This window comes from Calidris pugnax, unplaced genomic scaffold (assembly GCF_001431845.1).
Source record: "Calidris pugnax isolate Ruff unplaced genomic scaffold, ASM143184v1 scaffold41, whole genome shotgun sequence".
Lineage (NCBI taxonomy): Eukaryota > Metazoa > Chordata > Aves > Charadriiformes > Scolopacidae > Calidris > Calidris pugnax.
Genome location: NW_015094509.1, coordinates 23,523,131 through 23,545,955, shown reverse-complemented (window position 1 = coordinate 23,545,955; position 22,825 = coordinate 23,523,131). Strand labels below are relative to the sequence as shown.

At 42.3% G+C, this 22,825-nt stretch overlaps 1 protein-coding gene across 1 annotated transcript in view; it reads right to left on the bottom strand.

Moving 5' to 3' along the window:
* TG (thyroglobulin) overlaps positions 1-22,825 on the bottom strand; it is a 150,501-nt gene that overhangs the window by 122,300 nt on the left and 5,376 nt on the right. Inside the window, exons 6-17 of the mRNA XM_014965221.1 lie at positions 19,984-20,090; positions 19,166-19,309; positions 17,221-17,406; positions 13,101-14,165; positions 10,929-11,516; positions 9,289-9,531; positions 8,806-8,943; positions 8,184-8,261; positions 7,616-7,728; positions 6,816-6,927; positions 5,673-5,873; positions 1,565-1,774 (exon numbers count right to left, since the gene is read on the bottom strand). Coding sequence (XP_014820707.1) covers positions 1,565-1,774; positions 5,673-5,873; positions 6,816-6,927; positions 7,616-7,728; positions 8,184-8,261; positions 8,806-8,943; positions 9,289-9,531; positions 10,929-11,516; positions 13,101-14,165; positions 17,221-17,406; positions 19,166-19,309; positions 19,984-20,090 — 3,185 coding nt within the window. The remainder of the gene's footprint in view (positions 1-1,564; positions 1,775-5,672; positions 5,874-6,815; positions 6,928-7,615; positions 7,729-8,183; positions 8,262-8,805; positions 8,944-9,288; positions 9,532-10,928; positions 11,517-13,100; positions 14,166-17,220; positions 17,407-19,165; positions 19,310-19,983; positions 20,091-22,825) is intronic.

Below are 22,825 nucleotides of genomic sequence, written 5' to 3'. Positions count from 1 at the left end.
TTTTTTTTTTTTTTTTTTTTTTTTTTTTTTTGAAAAAAAAAAAAAAAAAAAAAAAAAAAAAAAAAGATGCAGAGTTCTTGTCTCCACTGGAGTTTAGCTGATGGTAGGCTTCACGGAGGGTTTGTTACCTCAGATTCAGCACAGAGGTCATGCTGTCATGTCACCTCTGAATGGAGCTGGCTCTTACCCCACCAGCCTGGAGAAGCAGCAGAGCTCTCCCTCATTCACCTCCCCTACAGACCCTTCCTGAATCACTTAAAAGTGTCACTGCTGGAGCACAATTCCCTGCCCCTCATTCCCAAAATGAGCGTGGGAAAGCCTGGAGAGCATCCAAGGAGAATGGTGGGAGGAACCAGAGGACACAAAAGCCTGCTTCTTCCACAAGGCACAAAGCCCTCTATCTGTTTAGTTTATCAGGGAGTAGTTAAGACCTGACTTAACCACAATCTCTAAGTGTACACATAAGGAAGAGGAAATAAGATTTTTATGAGTGTGGGTAATTATCCAGTGGAACAAATTGCTAAGTGTTGTGGTTAATTCTCCATTATCATGAAGTTTATTCAATTGCCTTCAGATGTGTTGGGATTTTTTCTCTCTCCTTAAAAGGATGCTCTATTTCAAACACAAATTACTGTGGGAAGTCCTTAGTTTGCATTAAATGGCAGCTTGTATTCAGATTGCCACACACTCCTTGTAAACAGTTATTCAACTGCCATCATCAAACATGAAAGTTACTTCATAACATGCTACAAGAACCTAGCAAACATGATTACAGACAAACAAAAGTTTCCGTCTGAAATTTAAATTTAGAGATAATTTACATTTGGAATAGAAGACATGGGGTACAACTGGAAATGTGTCAATACAGAGGTTTCCAGGATGGTTTAACCCATTCTGCAGATGAAAAGTAGCTGCAAATTTGGCATCAAGCTCTGCATTTCTCAAAGTTCAGCACTGCCACAAATTTCCATTTTGATCAGAATGTATCTCTGTTTGAGATAATTGAAAAGGCCAACATTAATATCCAGTTACATGAGCTGTGAATAGACAACTGATTCTTTCAAGATTTAAAGTGTCATTTTTTTCTTGAAAGAAAAATGATTTGAAAAATACCACAAGTCAGCCTACAAAGATAACAATAATCCTAAAGAACAGCCTGCTGCGAAAAGATGCAGAAGTAACAGTGACTTGATTATGCAAATAAACAGTCAAGTTCTGCCAAATTCAAACATCTGGTGCTCATCTGTTCCTCCAGGACTAAGTGGTTCCATCAGAATCACTTTATGGTGCCAGCATCTTTTTAACTTGCAAAGAAAAATCTGCATATAGATTGAATAACTATTTATAGCTATATTTTTACAGAAAAGCAGGGCTGTTTCTGGCACAGAAGCCAGCCAAGAGACAGAGATGAAGATGGCAAAAGACAGGGCTGATCTACTGCACCTTAATTTAGCAACTCCCATATAACTGTTGTGTCCCACTATTGTCATTCACGCAGTAGCATTTTTGTAATCTATTTACATTGCTCTCTGCCCTTCCCAACCATGGGGCAGCTCAGACATACTCTGGCAGGCCTGGTAGAGCGGGGCAGCTGAGACCCATCGCCGCTGCTGTGCATCACACTGAAACGACGTGCTGGACGAGGAGCTGTGGAAGCCCTGGCGACACACCAGCCAACACTGCTGAACACTCGAAGTTTCCTCAGAAATGTTTTCACAAAATACAGCTCCGTTGAGAACAGATGAGGCACCAAACGGCAGAGCACACTGCGGACCTTTGGACACATGAGAAAGGGGATATATTAGTGGCATACTATGAAGCGCTTCTAGTAAAATTTCTCATGACCCTCACATCAACAGAGAAAACTTGGGCAGGACACTGTGCATGTCCCACTCATCTCAACTTGGATCTGGTTTGATGGTCAGCATGGTTCAGTTTACTAAAGGTGATGAAAAGACACATATTGACTTTGATGGGTAACACATTGGGTCCAAAAAGCTACATGCATGGTTTATAAGAACAGATAATTTTAAAACAGTCTGAATAAATTGAAGCACGAAACTAGAAGAAGTTTTCTAACCATCAGCAGAACAAACCTTTACAAAAGACTGCCAGTGGTAATAGGCAGGGTGGGAAAAAAAGGGTTTCGATTCCCTTTAGAGTGAAGATTGAAAACTTTAAGATTAGGAGCTCATGACTGAGGTGTCTTCAGCAGCACCAGGATGCTTCTGGTGATCCAGCAGGTTCTTAACTGTAGCATAGAGCTTTGGAGTTGGAGCACAAAGTTTACCCTATCAACTCACTCAGCATCAATACAGTCATTTTAACTCTACTAGCACACTGTAATAGACTTTTATAGCAGACTAATTACAATGATAATTAATTTCTAATCAGTACAAACCTATTGACTCAATATTAGCCGAACCCCAACTTAATTGCTGAATGTTTCTAGTTATTGCTAAACACTTCTGAGTTCTACAGACCATAGAAAGGGAAAAAAAAAAAAAAACTTCCTCACCCAGAAATAAAGATAAAGCTGTTCTCATCTCATACAAGTCACTTGCTTGGTGTATGCATAAATCATTTTCCAAATATCAGTGTTCAGATCAGTCCCAACCTCCCTAGTCACTGGAGAAAGGCAAACACTGCTGATGGCTCAAGTGTGAGCAGCCTCTCTCTCTCCTTCTGATGGAGATATCAAGATTAATTATTTAACTTAACAGCCACTTCAATTAAAACTTAAAACCTTGCAGGATGAATTTGGGATCCAGGGTGCACAATGTATCTTTGTTTTCCAACTCTGAGCATTTTCAATGCCAAAATAAAAGGTTTTCGTATCTATCTCTCTGAATTGCCAAATGGATTTTTTTCCAAGTCTCTTTTACAGCATCTTTTCTGCAATAACTCTGTAAATGGGGGCAGTATATTCCTCCTCTTCACTCATTGAGTCTGTATCCAGCCTCTTTTTCAGTCAGGGTCGAAACCTGGTGTCATTGCTTAACAAATTTTTAATAAACCTCCTGAGATTTTCGGATAATGATGTATCATTATAAAAGAGGTGGTAATACTTATCTTGTCCGATGCAAACTGCATCCACCATTATAGGTAAATTACATTAACATCTCTTTATACAAAGTATGTAAAAATCAGTCTGTGGTCTCTTTATTGTTGCAACAAATTTCTATACCCAGCAAGTCAAATCCAGTCTCAGCTGTCTGCTGCTACAGTCTTTTACTGTCTGTTGCAATGAGAGTTGGTGTGTGAACTAGGGAAATAACCAGCCCCCAAAATATAAGTGATGGGTGGTTTCCCAGTGTGGTTCACAGGCTTCAGTTCACAATCAGTAATTTGCTCATTTATCTCTCTACAGATGTCATCTCATTTACTATCGTTATCAAGCCTGCGCCACTGTCATTCTTCTATTTCTGACCCAGTTTCTCAGTCTTGTAGTTGTGAATCAGAATCCAGTTGAATATTGACACTTCTTTCATAGGTGTTGCTAAAGTTTTACACAAGGTAATTATTGTTCCAGGACCTTCTCTTCTTTCTCTCCTCTATCTCCACTGAGAGCTGTGGAAAGTGAGCATGAGGATGGGAGACTCATGTGAGGACTGCTAGGATACTTGGCATCATCTCTCCGGTGCATGTTAACTAGAAAAAGTTGGATTCTACCTCTGATGGAAATGATTAAGCTAATGAAAACCTCATTGCATGCACTGGGCACTGTGAAGTTATTACTTGCTGTTTACAGCTATCTGTTCTCATGTTGGAAGAGAAGTTTATCATATTTCTCCACCACAACAGCTTCTTTTGCTGATAGACAAGATCTCCAAGACAGTGAGACAGTACTCTCTTCCCTTTTCCCTGAACAATTATTAGCAGTTCCCAGGAGTAGAATTATAAGACTGGATGGACTGAAGGGAAAAATAACTTTTGCGTCTTTATTCTTACACAATAACTAAGTTGTTTAGCATGAAAAAGTTCCATTGCTATTTCAAAATCCAGGAAAATCATTAAAGATTATTTCAATGGTATTTCTATGCAGAAAATAACAGATAGCTTTCAGTAAAGCCAGGTTTCCACTGTATTTTCTAAGCAGTTATCTCTCTCAGCTCAGTCTTTTTTCATTTGAAAAAAGAAAGGTCATTAATCACTCAGTCACTATTTCCTCTAGAAAAAGTACAGCTTTGCAAGAAATATCAGATGAGCACAAAAAATGAACATATTCCACAAATTCCCTTGGAATTTAGGGGGAAATCCAGAAGATGAGCTTTCATGGAGAGGAAGACATATCAAGGACTTAACATTTACAACTAGTTCTGACTTTTCTCTGGCCTACAAGAAACACTTCCACTTTTCCCTGTTCACCTTCAGAGTCTATGGGAATGTCAATCTGTACTGCTGACTGCTGACTGCCACACTGAGTTCCTCCAGCGGGTCCAAACAAAAGAAATATCACACAGCCCCACATCCCGCAGATACTATCCCATAACCTGAAAGAGGATGGGAGCAGCACTGTACTTGTCAGACTGATCAGCTCTGCTTCTCTGAAGAGGTAGAAACCTCTATTGGATTGCTATGCTCACATGGCTACACAACATTAGCTCTGGAGGTCATTCCTTCAGAGCTCTGTTGGGCATCTCCACACACCACCACAATGCATGGGGTCTCCCTGTGGCTTCTCCTACAATCCCATCTGTATATCTCTCTATTGGGACAAGAGAGTTCAAAGATGATGTTGGCGGTGGTTTTGAAGTTGGCTGAGGACCTATCTAATCTATTAAAATGCCTTACAGCCAGTTGGGCTGACACAATCAGGTATTTGGTTGGCGACCACATATTGCTCTTTATATAGCAGAATCACAAAAGGAAACTGACACCATTTCTTAACATGTGGTCTCTTTTTCCTAAATCTACCAGCAGCTCTCATTTAAAAAAACCCAACAGAACTATGGAAACAGTAGTGCCCTGCAGTCATGACTTGAAGGTTTTCTTTTTGCAACTCAAGTTTCCACTAACCATTACACTTTGGAGCATAGCCTTGTAGAAAGTTTAATTTGTTTTTCTTCACTTCAGTGATGGGGAGGTGTATGAAGGTCATTGTAAATTAAATTTATCCAAAAGTCTCCCATTTGGACACCTCACTGGAAACTATGAGTGAATTCCAGTGCTTCACAGCTCTGGTCATGCAGGAAATACTCCATGAATATGTAGTGTTTTGGCACATCCTTTACACAACTCTGGTTACAAGCCAAGAGTAGGAATAGCAGAAGCATACATTTTTCAAATTTTATTTTAGTCGATTGAATGGCTTTTAATCCCAGAGCCAGCTCAGACTGGAAAAGGTTCAAGGTTGCAGCAAGCTGTACAGATTGACTTTCTAGTTTTATAGCTCAACTGCTTTGATTTAACCAATTTTATGAATAAGGGAAAATCAAAGATCCATTCTCTTTCTCTTTTCTCCCTGACAAAGTACTTGGAGAAAACTGGACACTGTGCCCAGGGAGATCTGAAATCTGCTATTACACAAAGCATACTGCTCGAGCAAAAGTCTCTATAAAGGTCTGAACAAAGAAGATTAAATGCAACTAAATACTGGAAAAAGTTTGGAGGTAGGTCAAGTTCCAGAGCTGGATTTGCTCAGAAGCAACGTGCCTCAAGCAGGAACTCACTTGCACATACAGGTCTTCCTCCGCTTACTCGTGTCCCTGGCACCTCTTCTCCATTCTCAAAGACACACCAGCAGCTCTCTTGATCCTGACTGCACTGCACGGGTGAGAAAGTCCCCTTGTCCCCTTCACATTGTGGGATGTAGCCTTTGCCAGCTTCTCTTAAGGCAGTTTTAGACTTCAGCATATTACAGACACTAGGACCTTTAAAGAGAGAAATTCATTGCAAGAAACAGAAGAGAAGACAATAAACTGATTATCTGCAGAGATGAACTATACTAATGTACAGAATTGTCCTAAATATTTTAATAGCAGTGCTTTCATTATAAAATGACAGCACAGAAAATAAAACATAGAAAATGTTTTATTAGAAGGAAGAAGGATAAGTGACCATGAAACCATAAATAATTTGAATCATTATGGAAATGTGGAATTTTACTTTCACTAGAAAACCCATGTTACTTTCTAAAGATTAAAGTTAAAGTTATATGGGTTTGCATCAATAAAATAGTTGAGAAAATACTGATACTTATTATAGATTTGCATATTTTTTTGACATAGATTTGATAGTTCATCATTTAGATGCCGGTATTTTAAATTTTTAAAAATAATCTTTTTAGTAAGAATTTTTGAGTAAAGTAATTTAAAATGTAATAATATGATTATTTACATTTTTAAATAGATCAACCATCTCCTATGAGACCTCAACAGTTCTCTGTCCTTATTTGAAGATAATACGAAAATATGATAGACCTAATAGCATTCTCTGGAGCAGTTGTGGACCATGTAAAATAGACTCACTGCATGTGGCCCAGTTCCCATAGTTCAGGATTCACTGCTTTAGAAAACTCATCTGTGAGCCCAAAGAATTTTCTGTGGTGGTAAGAAATGGAAGGAAAAAAAAAAGTATGGAAGTTTCTTCATCCATTTGTCTAGACTCATTTATTTCTGGTGGTATGAAAGCAAAGGATAACTATTTTTAGGCACCTTTTTGATGTTGACATGTTGACTGTATGTACCATATCAGTGGGGAATTAAACTGTAAGTCCCCTGTGTTTTCATAGGCATCATTATGGAAAGTAAACATACTACAAATTGTGAGGCATTGCCACTAGTGTCACAGGCTGCGGGTAAAGCATTACTCACACGCAGGATTGCCATCCAAATCTTCGCTGCTGCGCTGAAATACTTCTCCTGACGCAGGATCTACACACCAAGTATCTGTGTCGGATCTCTGTAGCACAGCGTATTCTCCTGTCTACAAAGAATCAATTACATGCCATTGAAGAGCAACGTATATTAATACAGACACACCGCAATCCATACCTCAAAGGTACGTTAAAATAGTTGATTATAATTACATTCCATTAATAAAGCACATTGAGAAGAAACATAAAATATTAAAATACAGTCTACCTAATTTAATACACAGATCAAGCCCTGAGGAAAGTAGTATACAAACTGAGAATACAAACTGAGATAAAGTTCTGGTATGATCTTGGTTTGAAATTTCTGTTCCTTGCCCATCTTGGTGCTCTACCCTACTCACTACCATGTTTCCAAAGCACCACAGACCCTATTCTGGGATACCTGCATCCAACTTTCTCTTGTCCTCACATTCTCCCACAGCTCAGGAAGAAAGAGCCCCCCAAATGCCAGTCATTTAAGTTGTGCCTTTTAAGCACAGCCCTGCTAAAGGACTCAGCAGAGCCACCCTGCAGGAGGGCAGCGTAGGGAGGTTCAGAGCTTCCTACTCCCAGTCCTCATCTCAAAGCTATTTAAATTCTGCCTCATGCAGGGCAAGGTCTGTTGTTTGTTTTCTTTCCCTTTTCTTTGAGCACAAGGAATGCTTAACAAGCATAGACTGACACTGTAAGGGTCTTTGGCATGGTGTAAGCTAAACTGGGGAGGTTTGGTTTTTTCCTCCCTCAGACATGTGAAATCACCTCAAGGCAGTAGGGGGCAAATAGATCTGCTGTGGAGGCACCCAGCTTGGAACCACTCTGTCTCCAGCTGGAAATCAAGGCATTGGTTCGAGATCGCTGACATGACGTCTGGCCTGTAAGAGGGAAAACATACACATGTTAAAATAAAATCAGGTTCTCAAACCTAGGGTAGAGAAAGTGGTACATTCCCCAGCTCCCTCGCACAGCCCAGCTCCATTAGGCTCTGCTACAGCCTCAGGCGGGGAATTCCCAATTGGTGTTTGATAACCACAGAATCACAGAATGGTTGAGGTTGGAAAGGATCTCTGGAGATATCTGGTTGGACATGTGGTCCAACCCACCCTGCTCAATCAGGGCCACCAACAGTAGAGGGTTCTCAAATCATGCAAGCCAAAATCTCACATAGTGGAGTTAAATGAATTAGCAAAACAAGCATAAAATTCCTTTTTGCTTCTTGTAATGGTTAGAAACAAGCTTTGCTTCGTGCATTCATACCAGAATTTTCAATAAATATTAAAATTTGTAAGAACAGACAAAGACAAATATTTAAGAAGAAAAACCAACTGACATTTGGGAAGTTCTGCTGAACGTGAGACCAAGGAATCCATGACGTAACGTCCTCTCTCATCCACACACCAGCAATGACCTGGCCAGGGAAAAAAAGCAGCTTTATTTTAGCCATTGTACTGCAATATGCTTTGTTGCATATTGGGAAGATCTTCATCCTCAGCAGCACTATAGGAAGCAGGCAGTAAATCTAAGTCACACTTAACTCTGCTACCCAGAGATAGGTAGACAAGACCTGAGAGCAGAGGTGAGAATGGAAATGTAGCATCTCTGGTGAGAGTCTTCCATTGCAACCCTATCCTGCAGTGTATCATCTACTCCCAGCTATTTGGTATCATTCACACACTTGCTGAGAGTGAACTCCATCACATCTTCCTGGTTATTAATGAAGTCATTGAGCAATGCCAGCCCCTGAACTGATGCCCAAGGAACACAGCTATCAGCAAGCAACACCCCAATGAGCTGCCACTCGAGTCCCTCACTCCAGTCAATTTTCCACCCATCTTGTAGATGACTTAGCCTCTCTCCAGTTTGGCTACACAGGTCTTCCATCTTTTTATTAGAATTCTGCTTTGGTTTTCTTTGTTCAGATAGCCCAGAGTAGCTTGTTAGCAACTGCTCACCTGTGCTCTCATAGCACTGAGTTGGCTCCCAGTTTCCCAGGCCATCACATTGTGGGATGTAAGGGAGAAATCCCAACCGCGTTGCTTCCCCAGCAGAACGTTTTGAAGTAAAGTGACTCCGCCAGTAGAAGTGCAAGGCTACAAAAGATAAGTAAAAGAAAGATATTAGTGGCCAATCTAAAAAGACATCTTTTAAACGTGCATGTTTGTAAACACCTGATTGTTCCCTGCACTTTAGAAGGGACATTAACAAAGGCTGCAAGTACATCAAGGCTGGTAGGTGTTCAGATCTTACATATGCATGGTCTCATACATATAAGACACCTGAAATCAGTCCTTGGATGGGCAGTTTAATTACACTGAGTAATGACACTTGCCAAGTTACACCTGTTTTTCATCAAAGTTGAATTTTACATATAATACTCTTGCACAGATTCTAGACATTAATCCATTTAACGAAGCTTTCATCTCTCTTTCACCTACCTGACTGTGCAGCCAGCTGGAGAGCATAGTCACTGCCCGATAACAGGTTTTCGGAGACTACCACCTCTGACTCATAGGGCTGAGCAGAACGTAGAAGGTCACTGTCTGTGAGCTGTATCCCCTTTGCCATCAAGAAGCTTTCTCCAAATGGGAAGTGGGAACTATTTGATGCTAGGATGAGCTGCTCTGCCTCCTCCACAAATTTTATAGCTTCCTGCTTAACACTTTCACATATACCAGGACCTGTAGAAACAGAGGGTATTTCAGTGTCTTTCATTTATATCCAATAAAGATTTGCATGTGAAAACTAACTGGTCTTCTAATTAGTATCTTCTGTTTTCTCCTGCACTTGCTTGATTTTGAATTGCTTCAAAAAGCAAGAAAACGAGTCTCATCAACATTTAGTAATATAACCAAGAGTACCAGGAATCATCCAAACATTCTCCGAGACTTGGGCCAAAGCCTTGGTAATTTTAAATTACCTCTTCATCATCAGTTACAAATGGAATTATACATCCCTACAGAACTGTCCCTCATTGTCATAAAAAACTGGATAATGAGAAGAGTGTGAGAAAGGAAACCCTTGGATCCAGAGTGACAGATAACACTTGTCCTGTCCGCTTACTGACTCAGATATGGCAGTTCAACACAGCAAGCCAGCTCAATGAAGGCTTCTCCACTAAAATAACTCTGCTAATCTGCTTTGTCCCCTTTATTCCCCATTTGTCGACAGGACTGGTATCTCTGGCACTCCTTGCCCATTTGGAAGTTTGCTATTCATTGTCCTTTCTCTTCCTCCTAGCTGGAAACTTACTATGTGATAAGAATGGTTTTAGTGACTACATTTATAATACAGGTCATCTGCGTACTTTGGGAGTAGTCCCAAAGAGAGCCCAACAGCTTTGGTGGAATTGTCTAGACAGAGGTCTTACCAAACTACAGTGGTGGCCTCACTCTTCTCCTAGTGACAGCTAGGAGATACCTGTTACTCTTGACTGTGCAGTGAAAAACAGTAAATTCTTCTTGCCTCATTTTAAGGCAAGTAGTATCATTTGCTGTCCTCTAGTCAACAGGGACCTCCCCAGTTTGCCAGGACTGCTGGTAAATGATGGAAAGTGGCTTCTGCCAGTTCCCTCAGGACCCTCAGGTGGATCCCATCTGGCCTTATAGACTTGTGTGCATTTAAGTGGTGTAGCAGGTCACTAACCATTTCCCTTTGGATTATGGTGGGCTTATTCTGCTCCCCATCCCTGTCTTCCCAGGTGGCTGAGCACTCTGAGAGCAACTGGCCTTACAATTAAAAACTGAGGTAAAGAAGACATTAAGTACCTCAACTTTTCCTCATCCTTTTCACTATGTTTCCCTCATCACTACACACCCAGTGTGTTTGTCACTACACATCCAATAAGGGATGGAGATTCTCCTTAGCTCTCCTTTTGTTGCTAATGTATTCATAGAAACATTTTTTAATTGTTGTTTACAGCAGTAGCCACATTAAGTTCTAGTTGAGCTTTGGACCTTCCAATTGTCTCCCTGCATAACCTCATGACATCTTTGTAGTCCTCCTGAGATTTTCCTCTTGTGGCATAAAAGAAAAGATGAGAAATTGCTACTTATGTGCCAGAAATTCTGTTACTTACATGCTGGGATGTGGTTCACTTCTGCCTTTGTTCCTTGCAGCTCTTTTCCTTTGCTATCAACACACCAACAATCACGGAATTCAAAGTGGCTTAATGGAGTGCTGAAATCAGTGTATGGTCCTGGGTAATAGGTCAACTGCTCATTCAGAAGCTGCCAGAATGTATACGGATCTAGTAGAATGTTCTCAGATGCATAGGTCACGTTTCCTTCCAGTACTTCAGGTGGGAGATCAGTGAAGGAGGAATATGTGGTGAATGCCGGGAAGACGTTCTGGTGGCCAGCCTCATACAAAGCTTTAATAAAAGCTGAAAAGCCTTTGGAAGACACCTCTTTATACCCAGTTATGACGTTCAACAGGTCAGCAATGGGCAGGGGTTTGCCTTCATTGTTCTCTGCGATCCACCTCTCGTACCACTCAAAGGCTTGCTCAGGGGGGCCGCTGCACTGCACCTGCCTCCAGGCACCACCAGCATCGCACTGCGGGAGGTAAATGCTGGAGAGCTGAGACAGACCACTGGGATCTGACAACAGGAGTTCCACAGCCTTCAGAAACTCCGCACCAGCTATTACTTGGCAAGCACTTGGGCCTGGGGAAAAGAAAAACATGCACAGCACTGTGTTATGAATGCACGGAAGATATACAATACCTCCTTCCCCCTGGTGCTATAAACACCATTACTAAAACTTGGTCCCTTATCCCAATACTAACAACAACATTTCTGGGCTGTTATTAAGAGGTTCAATGTCCTTAAGCTCCTATGCTGAACCAGGGTAAGATTTCCAAAGGCTCACAAGCACTGAAAAATGCACATAGCTATGATTTTTAACAGCATGTGAGCACATTAGGTGCCTGTGCTTCTTACTGGAGGGGATAGGTGTTTGATGTCACTAAATGTCTTCCTGAATCTGTTCACATCAACTAAATATTTCTAATACACTTGATCATCTGGCAGTTAGTCCTTATTCAGCCAATCCCTGCAAAAACCACCATCTGAACAGCGGAATAAAACTGATTTTACTTCCCCTTGGATCAAACCAAAATTTTCAGATTCTGTTGTCCTCTTTCCCTATTCTCTTCTGAATATTACAGCTGAACACAAAAATACCATCCTGGAGTGAGCTTGTCAATTTCATTTTGCCACCCAGCAGCTCTACAAACATAGCAAATACAGGAGCTCATCTCCTTTTGAGCGCCAGAGAATTAGGGACCTGTTTATTTTTGATTGCACTACAGATGGGTTGCTAGATATAAATCCCCTACCAATTCAGATCATTGCTATAAATTCCCCACTTGCACACTGCGATTCAAAGGAGCTCCTTCACTATGTACCACTATCATCTGCTGGATACTCTGCTATTGCCTCCAAAATGAGAAGCAGGCTCTTCTCTTGGTCTGTTCTCCCTGTTGATGTGCCATTTTCAGTTCGCAGAAGCTTGGAAGACAAATATCCCAGGCCTATGTGCTTCCTTCCTCTTTTGTATTACATTAATAGAAGGGCAAGAAGAGGCAGTTCAGTCTCTAAGGAAGTTGCAATGCCAAGCTGATGGCTGACAAGTCATTTGTGACACTTTTCAGGCCTGACTGCATGACCTTTATGAGAAACATATTAGCCTTTCAATTCTTCTCCTACATTTAGACTCCTGTGACATCCTACCAAGTGGGGGATATATTCTTAAGCTAAAAGACTAAAAGAGGTTCATGGTTCAAAGCTCTGAAGCTCTTCAGTTCTCAGGACGAGGATGAGCCAGTGACTGTGCCCAGCTGACTTGGTTCTGGAAGTAAAAGGGCTTTTTCACTCAGCATGGGTCACATCCAGTTACACAGATGCTTCAGGTCGCACGGGCATCACGGGTGTTATACACACTTAAGTACAGACATATACCAATGACATGCTTATTAACAAGGCAAGACCTCAGGCTCCTCTGTTTTGAGCATGCCTACCCTACACACTGAAAGAAAAGGGGACCATCTTTAGGGCTTGGGATATCAAGGTTTACATACACTGTATTTCCCACTGTTCCCCTGCAACTATAGGCCTGACTTGCTTTCCTGTTAAGGGACAATATTGTTTGTATACATACATTTTAAGATATAAATAGATATGAAGAAAGAATCATGAAATTCCAATACAATAAGAAAGCATTTTAAATTCCCAGTCTCTAGGACTTACATTGCATCAGCTCTCCAACTTTTCCCCTTATTCCTGGAATAGTCTTGCCATTCAAATCAACACAGAAGCAATTTGTCCCATAACACTGGAGTGACAGAAAGTCTCCATCCTCCGTACACGAGGGAATAAAAAGATCTGATCCTGCAGGCAGGCTTTGTTTCAAGTTTTGCAGGTTTCTCCGTTGCTTCTCACAATCAGTGGGGCACCTTGGACGTTTGCCTTGAACTCTTGAGCCTGGAACTTCCTTACCTGAAGTGTCCAAACACCAGCACTCTCCTGCATAGCACTGAACTTCCTCATACCTCCCCTCCTTGGTGCATGTTGGAACAAACAGGTCCCTTGGCAACTCACCACAGTCTTTGAATCCCAATGATAGTTTCACCACTTCACCTAAATCTTCAGCAACACTTTTGGGGACAGAAATCACTTGCTGAAGAAAAGTAAAGAACTCTGGTAATTCCAGGACAGAGGAAAGGAATTTCATCATGTTCTGATTGTCCTGTAGAGTTACTGTGCGGCCGAAGCTGCCTACAAGAGGTTTACTCAAAATGGAGGTCCCCTTTGATACGTCCAATGACAATGCCTCAGCTGAATCCAGAAGGCTGGAATTGTTATCCCTCTCTGCCACATCCTGCTGTGGGAAAAACTGGACAATGCTGTATTTCCCACTAGTGCCAAGTGCCCCTGTGAAGTTAAACTGGATCAAATTCTTCAAGAACCTTCCTCCAAAGAGATTTTCTTGGAAACGCTTTGGATTGGCAGTAAATTGCAGTGCCGCTTGAGCCAGTTCCCTTGATGGGAACATCCCAGTGATGGCTTCACTCAGGGTGGTTTCTAGCTCAGGAATCTGGCTGGCATACGGGCTTTGTGCAACTGGGGATGACAATCCAGAGTCCAAAAACAGCTCCTTGAAGGAGGGAGGGCAGGGTTTTGAGAAGACTGTCTTTTTTTCCGACTGCTTATCTGGCACAGAAAACAAATCAGGCTGACTGAAGTACCCAGCGGGGCCATAAAAGATCCTCGACAAGGCCCGTCGTCTCTCAGAGATGCACACTTGTTCTTCACCTAGACAAAGATTTTTTAAAAAAACAATCAAACTTTGGAATCTCCGAGACCTGTAACTCTATGGCTGTCTTTCAGTTGGAAACCTCATAAAAGGATAGTATAACCTGTGTCCAGTTCCTCAACTATGCATCACACACATTGATAAGGAAATTGAACTGTTGCTGAATAAGGTCTGAAAAATAAGTTTATTCGGTCAAGACACAAAGTGAAAGGAAACATTCCTTCAACACAGCAGAGTTGTCTGCTCTGGTATCTTTTCTGGTTCTATTGTGTTCCAATGTGAATCCTCATTCCTGTTCCTATGGCTGAAAGGATGAATAAAGCCTTTTTCAAATACATTAACTCTCTGGTAGGATGTCTGCTTCTAATGAAAACCTCCAATGACCCATGCACCATATGTGATCCTAAGAAAGAGAAAGAGACTGCAGAAAAACAGAAAGTTATTTTAACTAATACCCACTAATGAAGAATTTATGGAGGCTTCCTACCCAGATCTTCAGTTTCATAGTGAAGTATTCATTACAAGAGGTTTGAAAATAAATTGTTAAAATTAGCAGAAATTGAGTGCTAAGGACCAGATGGCATACATAAATGAGCTCTAAAGGAAAAAAATACAAAATTTAACAAAAATAGTCAAATATCAGGGTACTAAGGGTAACAACAGTAGCCCTGACCACCCACATCCTGGGCCAAGTTGTGTCATAGGGTCATCTGCATCCAGCCCCATCTGTATGTTCGTACACAGATGGCAACAGCTCCAAGTTAGGATGCAACACATTGCTGAAGAAGGATCTCTGAAAATGTCAGCTTAAACCTCAAAAGACATCAAAGAAGGAAAGACTTGGTAGATATAAAGACGCTGAGAATCAGACAGGATGATTACGGCATTGACTGGATCTCTGGAATGCACACAGCAGCTTGTATCATATGCCACACTTACCTTTCCTTGAAAAGTAGCAGAATTATAGAGAAGGGATGCAAAAATATTTTGAGGACAGAGCAGTTTTTCCAGTAGGAGAGACTACTCAGATTAGGCAAAAAAAATACAATAAAGGTTTTTAAAAAACACTATTCTTCACATCACTCACAACAGACAACTACTACCCAGTATTTCTCACAGTACAGGAATTAGAATGGCCCAGAATTGGAGCACATAATTTTGATAATGATATTTATTGCAAGAGGATGCTAAGAAGTATAAAAAGTTAAAAGGCAATTAGGCAAAATCCCTGGAAGATGACTCCATCGGGGAGTGCTGAACAGAATGATCTGGGTTCAGCCTCCATTTCAAGGCCTCTCCTGTCTGTAGGAGGATATATGGAAGCTATATGCCTTTCCCATGTTTCTCACACTTTCTCCCTAAGCACCACTGCTTAGGATGATGGGTAAACAGCTTTGTCTTCTCCAGAATGGCCTCCCCGTCCCATCCTCATTTATTCCCCGTTTAGGCAATATAATAAAATATTGGAGAATCCTGTTAACAGTAAGGATATAAAAGCTGGAAATCTTGAAAGCTGGTAAAACAAATTATCAAGTAATGTGAGGCTTTGTGACCAGCAACTTTCTCACTCCTCCTTTCACACCCTTGTCCTGCTCTGCAGTTCCTGGCAGGGGCTCAGGGTCACTCACAGTGATTCCTTTGTAAAGGCGTTTTCTGTAGGATGGGCCCCTTCTGTTTTCAATGTTGGCTCTTGGTAAGAGGGATGAAGAACATTCCTCTGGGGACCAATAAGTTAGTGTAAGCCACAGTCCCGCAAGTATGCTAATACAAAACAAATGTAGGATCATGGTCTTTAAACACTCTCTCCTCCTACCCACTGTTGAATCAAATCAAAGCAGAGTGAGGAGGAATAAACAGAAAAGCCCTGCTGGGGTGAATTTACTGTAAAAGGTCTGAAAAGGAGCATGTCCCTATCAGGACTGCCCGATGTCCCAGGTCATGCAAGTACCCAACATGCTACACACACCTACATCTCTGCCTGCTCCAACGCCCACACTGCTGAGTGTGAGTCAAAGATATTCAAAGAGAAATAAAACAGAGTGGAACTGGACATGGCATGTAGCTGTCTGAAAATGGACTGCAGCTATATCCTCAAGAAATACCTTCTTAGGAGTTAGTCTCCAGAAATTTTTCCCTGCTTAAATTTCCTGAGTCCGCCAATAAAAGCTGCAAGCAGCCTCAAGTCATTGCTCCCTCCCCAAAACAAAATCATCAGGAGGGCTCAGCAAAGCACATTCAAAGAGAGAACAACCCGTCCCAACATATGGCGAGGCCTCTCGGAGGTTCCCTTGCAATATCCTTGGTGATCAGCCTCGGGGGCATGCGAACATTTTCATTTCACAGTAAGCCTGTCTGTGCCCAAAGCACTTTGAGTGATTTGGAGTCGTAACACTCCAGGAAAGTTCCTCCTTCTCTATCTGCGTGGTAAGACTCGCAGACAGAGCAATTACCTTCCCCAAAGGCGGTCCCCACGTTAAGACCCTGTGCCCCAGCCTGAATATTTAGGTAGTGCTAGTTTTTAACTTTCCTCCTCCCCTCCGGCCCTTGGACATTTCTGCTGTCATTTCCATTTGAGGCACTGATTTGATGGTGTATTTTTAATGAAATCTCTCAAAGCCCAAAACTCATACACATATTTTTTTTTTCATTGGATTTAACAATTTTCATGGCCCAAGTATGCAGTGATGGGGACAGGAAAAAAACCTGCTTAGGATGAAAGAGATACCTTGGAAGTTCAGTAGCATTTCAGCAAAGGAAGGAGGGAAAACCCAAACCCACTAGCACTGTCTTCCTTGTATTAGCCCACATATTCTGAATTAGTGTCCCAGCTCCTGGACTTGAGACAGATATCATGACTACAAAGAAAAACCTTGCTGTATGCAAAACTAAAAAGCTAAAGAAAGGTCATAAAGGAAAATAAAAGGAATGTGACATTTAATAATTTATTAGGATGTGGCTCTTAACCCCAGGGAGGTTTTAACCTGGTCCTTTGGTTTTCTTCCTAGAGACAGCAAGAGATGTGCTCATTTTCGCTTTTGCAAACCTCATACGTACCGCAGGCCGGGGGCTGTCCTCGTCTTTTTGTGCCCTGGACCTCTTGCCCTTTGGTGTCCACACACCAGCACTGTCCTCCCTGCTGGCACTGCACTGGGCTGTAGCTCCCATCAGCATCACAAGACGGCACGTAGGGGTGCTGGTACCGCAGGGCTGCGTACCGCTCCACCTCACACTTCGAGGGGCCTGGAAGGAAAATGGTATGCATTAAAGAGGGAAAGCTCAAAGTTTCAGAACCATCTCTGTTTGATCCTGTCCTTTGCCTATTTGGGAGAAAAAAGAAAAACAAAAGTTTAATTTCCTGACTGTTTTCAGTGACACCTCCAGTACCAGCCCAAAATATGAATTGTACATCCTCTTTTCCACTGGAGAACTGGCCCCAGGGTCTTCTACTGCAGGTATTGATTTCTGAAAAATAAACAGAAAATAAAACCTCAACATATTTTTCAGCCATAGTCACGGGTAGGCAAAGTAGCAGCATCTCAGTGAGCTGTGCTGGAGGCGAGGTGAGCTCTGGCCACTAACACAAAGGCAAAACTGGGGAACAGAGACAGATGTGCAGCTTGGGAGACTGAGATGAAGGCAAACATCAATGTTTCTCAAGAGAATGAGGCATTGCTCCCGCAAAAGGATCCCCACCTGACTGTGGAGATTTGGTCTGGAAATGAAATTTCTTTCATTTCCCCAGGGATCCAAAGACCCTATTCCTGTCAGACTGTCCTAAATGGCAGAGAAGCTGAAAAACTCCATAAAGCAAATTTTCTGAGTTATGATCTTTCCAATACTAGACTCCACCCTTCCAACAGAAATTTTGCTTGTTTATATAAATCTGTAATCCTACAGCCTAAACATTTCTTACCTTCAAGAGTCTTCCAGTGATGCTCAGCTAACCAGGTTGAAGCAGCAAGAGCATCACATCAGAACAACCTGTTCATCAAGGAAATCTAACAACTTTCCTAATGTGCCTGGCTTCAGGTGATGGTGTGAGATTTGAGTAAACCACCACAGCAGTTCCCCTCAGCGGCTGAGGAACGTGGTCACATCTCCATCTTGTGGCTGTTACAGCTTCATCTTTGCTGAGAGCCGCTGCATCCCGAGCTGCAGTCAGAGCTCATCGCACAACACTGTGCAGTGGGAGGGGGAAGATGCTTTCCAGACTCCCTAGAATTATCAGCTGGTCCCAGAAATAGAAAAACCACGTGATGATGTGGCTGGAAGACTTACATCAGTATCTGCTTAATATCTCTGATGATGCAACTCCTTAGCAAGGGTCAGACAGCAATGCCAGAGGAATTTAGATGGGAGGATGAAGGATCACACCAGGGGGTTCAAACTCTACCCAGCCAAGGCAATTCTCTTGGGCTCTGGTGTTGGAGAGAGAAGGAGGTACCTGACCTCCTGTCCCACAGAGTTCACTGCCTGTAGGCAGAGAAACTCCCTCCCTGATTACCCGCCCTGACCAGGCCAGAAAGGACCCAAGGGCAGATCCAGAAGTTCAGCCTGGCTGGCAAAGGCACTAGGAACTCTTACGTAGCCTCCTGGGTGTTGAGTGTGTTGTGGTGAATGTAAGATCATTCCAATTTCTGAGTGTACTGACATAAATTTGGGAGCATTTTCTCAGGCTTTTAATTGAATAAATCACCAGATCCATCTTCGTAATCTCAGGGCAAGAGACATGGACAGTTCACAGGATTTCGACTAATGGAACTACAAGTGCATGGGACAGTGTTGCTCAGAGGCCAGGTACAATCTGCTGGTAGGAATGTACAATCCAGAGGTTAAAAGCCAGCTGTAATTCAGCAACCTTGATTCTTGCACCCAAACTGTGATATGATATCCTTTTAGTGCAAAAGACTTCTAGAACAAGTCTCCCCAACAGCAGCTGTCACATATAAGCTCCAAAATTGTCACCTTATTTACAGAGTGCCACCCGGGTGCTACTTACATCTGAACCTGCCAGAGGTGGCTAGCTGAACTCCCAGAAACCTCCTCTGCAGGATCCGATAGATGCTGGTCTCCGTGAACGTGCGGGCAGGCTCCAGCGCGGAGAAAACTGTGTCGTAAACTTCATCCAGCAGCAGTTCCAAGCCTGGGGAAAAGAAACTTTCAGCACAGAGCCTGGTTTTAAGACAGAAGTCACCTGCTTTACACCAGAGTAGAAGAACCGGAAGCCTAACAGGAAAAAGAAAACCAGTCCTCTAAACAGGCCAAATGTGAACTTATACTGCATAGCCCTAACGCACCGCACCACACAACCCACTGCTGAGTGCCCAGTCCCTGGCTTTATGCCTTCACATCTACCAAAACAAGCAGGAGGAACACCCTGTAACCAGCACTGTGCTGTGGTTTTGTTAGGTTCAGTCTGCAGTAGAGTAATTGATGGAATCTTGGAAACTCATGGTACCAAAAACCACTTTGGTTGTATACCAAAAATAAAAGCCGTGCAGAAGTTTCCCCGAGTGCACAAATTTTTTTGAGACCTTCTCACTCTTGTGGGAATTAAATGCTGAAGTTGTCATATATCATGTAAATTTTAAGCTATCATGCTCTGCATTTTTCCCATTTTTTAAAAATGTTTTTAAAACCACAGTATCTAAGGAAGAGGGGATGGAAGTCCTCAACCTCCTCATTCCTCCTTCTTGGAAAAAACATCCTTTCTTCTTGCTCATCTCATCAATTAACATGCCTAAAAGATATCCTGGGGCTATGAGAGAAAGTGACTATCTGATGTCCTCTGCCCATGGTAGGGGGGTTGGCACTTACCAGTGTCTGCCAACTCCCTGCCCAGGCTGTCGGCGCAGTAACAGTACCCAGAGACCTCTGGGAATGTCTCCCTCAAGGAGCTGAATGTTTGGAAAGCCCTCGGAAGCCTGGAAAGAAAAGCAGGCTCTTATGAAGAGCTGAGGGAGGCCTATTGACAAAAACAAAGCGTCATCTGTGTTTCCTTCCCAGATTTGGAGAGCAAGGATGTCTGTGGAGCACAAAACCATTACAAAACCCTTTGGTTTCCTTGTGGCAACCAGGCTCTGACACAATGCCGATCGGTGTTTCAGCAGGTTAACAAGCCTTTTTTTTTTTAACAAGCACAGGACTATCTCCCTTCAGACAGATTTCTTACCCTTCCTAAGCAGGTACCCAGCATCTAACACTCATTTTCAGTTCTATTCTCATGTTTGAAAGCCTGTCAAAGAGTGTAAAATAGATGGATGTTGAGTTAATGTTATTACAACACCCATTCATTAGCTCCTTCCACAAATCTGCACAGGATGGCAGCGTGCCTAAACAAACAGGTTGCTTCCTCTTCCCTATGTGCTACGTAGGCTTTCTGCACTGAATTAAGCAGAAAAGCTGATAAAAACCTCACTAATCTTTTCCATTTTCAGAGCATGGCTCACCAGATTAAGGAGAAAGAGGTTTTAACATATTACAAGTAAAAGATTGACTCTTGCTTCTGGAGATCAAAGAGACACTAGTTTCCAGTACAATATTCTAGGAGTGACAACACCCAGATTCCAGCAAAGCAATGATTTAGGAAGGAAACTTTATAGGGTCAGAGTTGGAAAAAACATAATAAATGTGATCTTATCTGGCAGACGCTCTAGGGTTTCTCCAAGCAAACAGAAGATAAGTTTTTCTAGATTCAGGCAATACAGCCATTGGAACAATTTTGCCAAGTTCCAAAACAATCGTATTATTTTACAGACACAAACCCTTACCCTGAAATACGATAAAGGTCTGGTGTCCCAGCTGCATGTGGCTTATTTGGGAAAAATCTAACAGGGAAGTGGAATTTTCTGCTCAAGACATTCAGAGAATTACACAAAGTAGGTGGTTACCAAGGAAGGACAGTTACCAGTAAGAGTAATGGTAAATTAGGCCCTGATAAACTGGGAAAAAGGTTAATATGACAATGCACTTTATGGCAGCTCTGCACACTTGGGACTATGACCAGCCCCAGTTCCAATGCCGCCCTCATGCAGCCTCAGGGCTGCTCTATAGAGTGTACAGCCTGCAGTGCCCCTGGGAAATGCAGAGAGACTAGACAGAAGGAAGACTTTTTTTTACAACAAGGTGATGAAACACTGGCCCAGGTTGCCCAGAGAGGTGGTAGATGCTCCATTCCTGAAAATGTTCAAGGTCAAGTTGGACGGGGCTCTGAGCAACCTGATCTAGTTGAAGATGTCCCTGCAGATTGCAGGAGGGTTGGACTAGATGGCCTTTAAAGCCTCCTTCTAACCAAAACTATTTTATGAAAAGTTTGCCTGACTCGGAACCAGTGGTCAGATGAGAGGAGTGGAGTAATGGCCCTTTGCTGTCTTCAAGTGTCTGTCTGAGACCTCTGCCACCTCTTGCCAGGAGAGCTGAAGATGTTACTGCTACCTCAGTACATCAAAGCACAAACTGGGGAATGCAGGAAGCAACAGCAACCCCTGGAAGAGGGAGGAGATGGTAACCTCGGGGTCGTCCCAGGGTTATCCAGCATTATCCAGCAGCGTTGTCCAGCTCCTGCCTCAGAGCTTGCACATCCCAGCATAGCACTGCTTCACTTTGGCAGTATCCCATCTCTTCAAATTAAAAGCCTAATGACTCCCTCCAGTTTGGCTCATCAAATCCTGCTCTGCTGCTGATGCTGGCATGCTAAAAGCGTTCAAAACATCATACAGGGCACAAAGGGACTTCTCTCAGCATTCAAACATTGCAATTTAAGATATAAACAGCTAAATACTATTTTTCTATGGTCTTCTATGTACATGCAGATACAAATGGCTTGGAGCATTTCAAGAGCTTTCTACTCTCCTGAATTATCACGCATGGGCCACTGCCCAATCAGGAAAACTATTTTTTTCTCTTCTTAGGAGGGCAATGCCCTTATATTCAAAGGCAGAACTCTGCCCTGCTCATATCCTTGGAGCTCATCACCTGACCATCTCAAAGTCTGGCTGAGTGAAACAGGATGCAACGAAAAAATTCTGCATGCTGCTTTCTTTCATCCTCAACATTAAGAAGTCACATGCATAATTATACTACTTTTATATGGGGCAGATGTGTAGTCATATCCTGTCATTCTGGTTATATTTAGCTGTACTCTCAACTTGGAACAAAAAAAGTACAAACGGATATAAATTAGGCCTGCACAAACAAGAGGACAGAACTTTGCTCACCTTACTTGGAAAACTCACTTCCTGCAGCTTCTTTTCTTTTCTCAGCCTCTTTTTAACCACAGCCCTCGAGATGAGTTGCGATAACACAGACTACCTCATCTATCAGAGCCAGTCCAAAACATTGGCTGAAGCAAAGATGACTACATTTCAGTTACAGATAAATTTATAGTGCATCCACGTGTTTCAACAAAAATGCTTGCACTCAAAAATATGGGAAAATAAATAAATGTGAGGTTTTTGACCTTTTCTTCCAACTGTGAGTCTTTGCTCTTGGCTTCCAGCAAAGATAACTCATTACTGATCTTCAAAAGCAGGTTTGCAAGTAACCCCTTCTATGCTTCTATGTGCAGCTCAAGTTACAGCAGCCTTTCTCATTGACTACTCAGAAACACAGGGAGAAATCCAAACCATGTTTTTTCATACGGTCATAGAATCATTTCCAT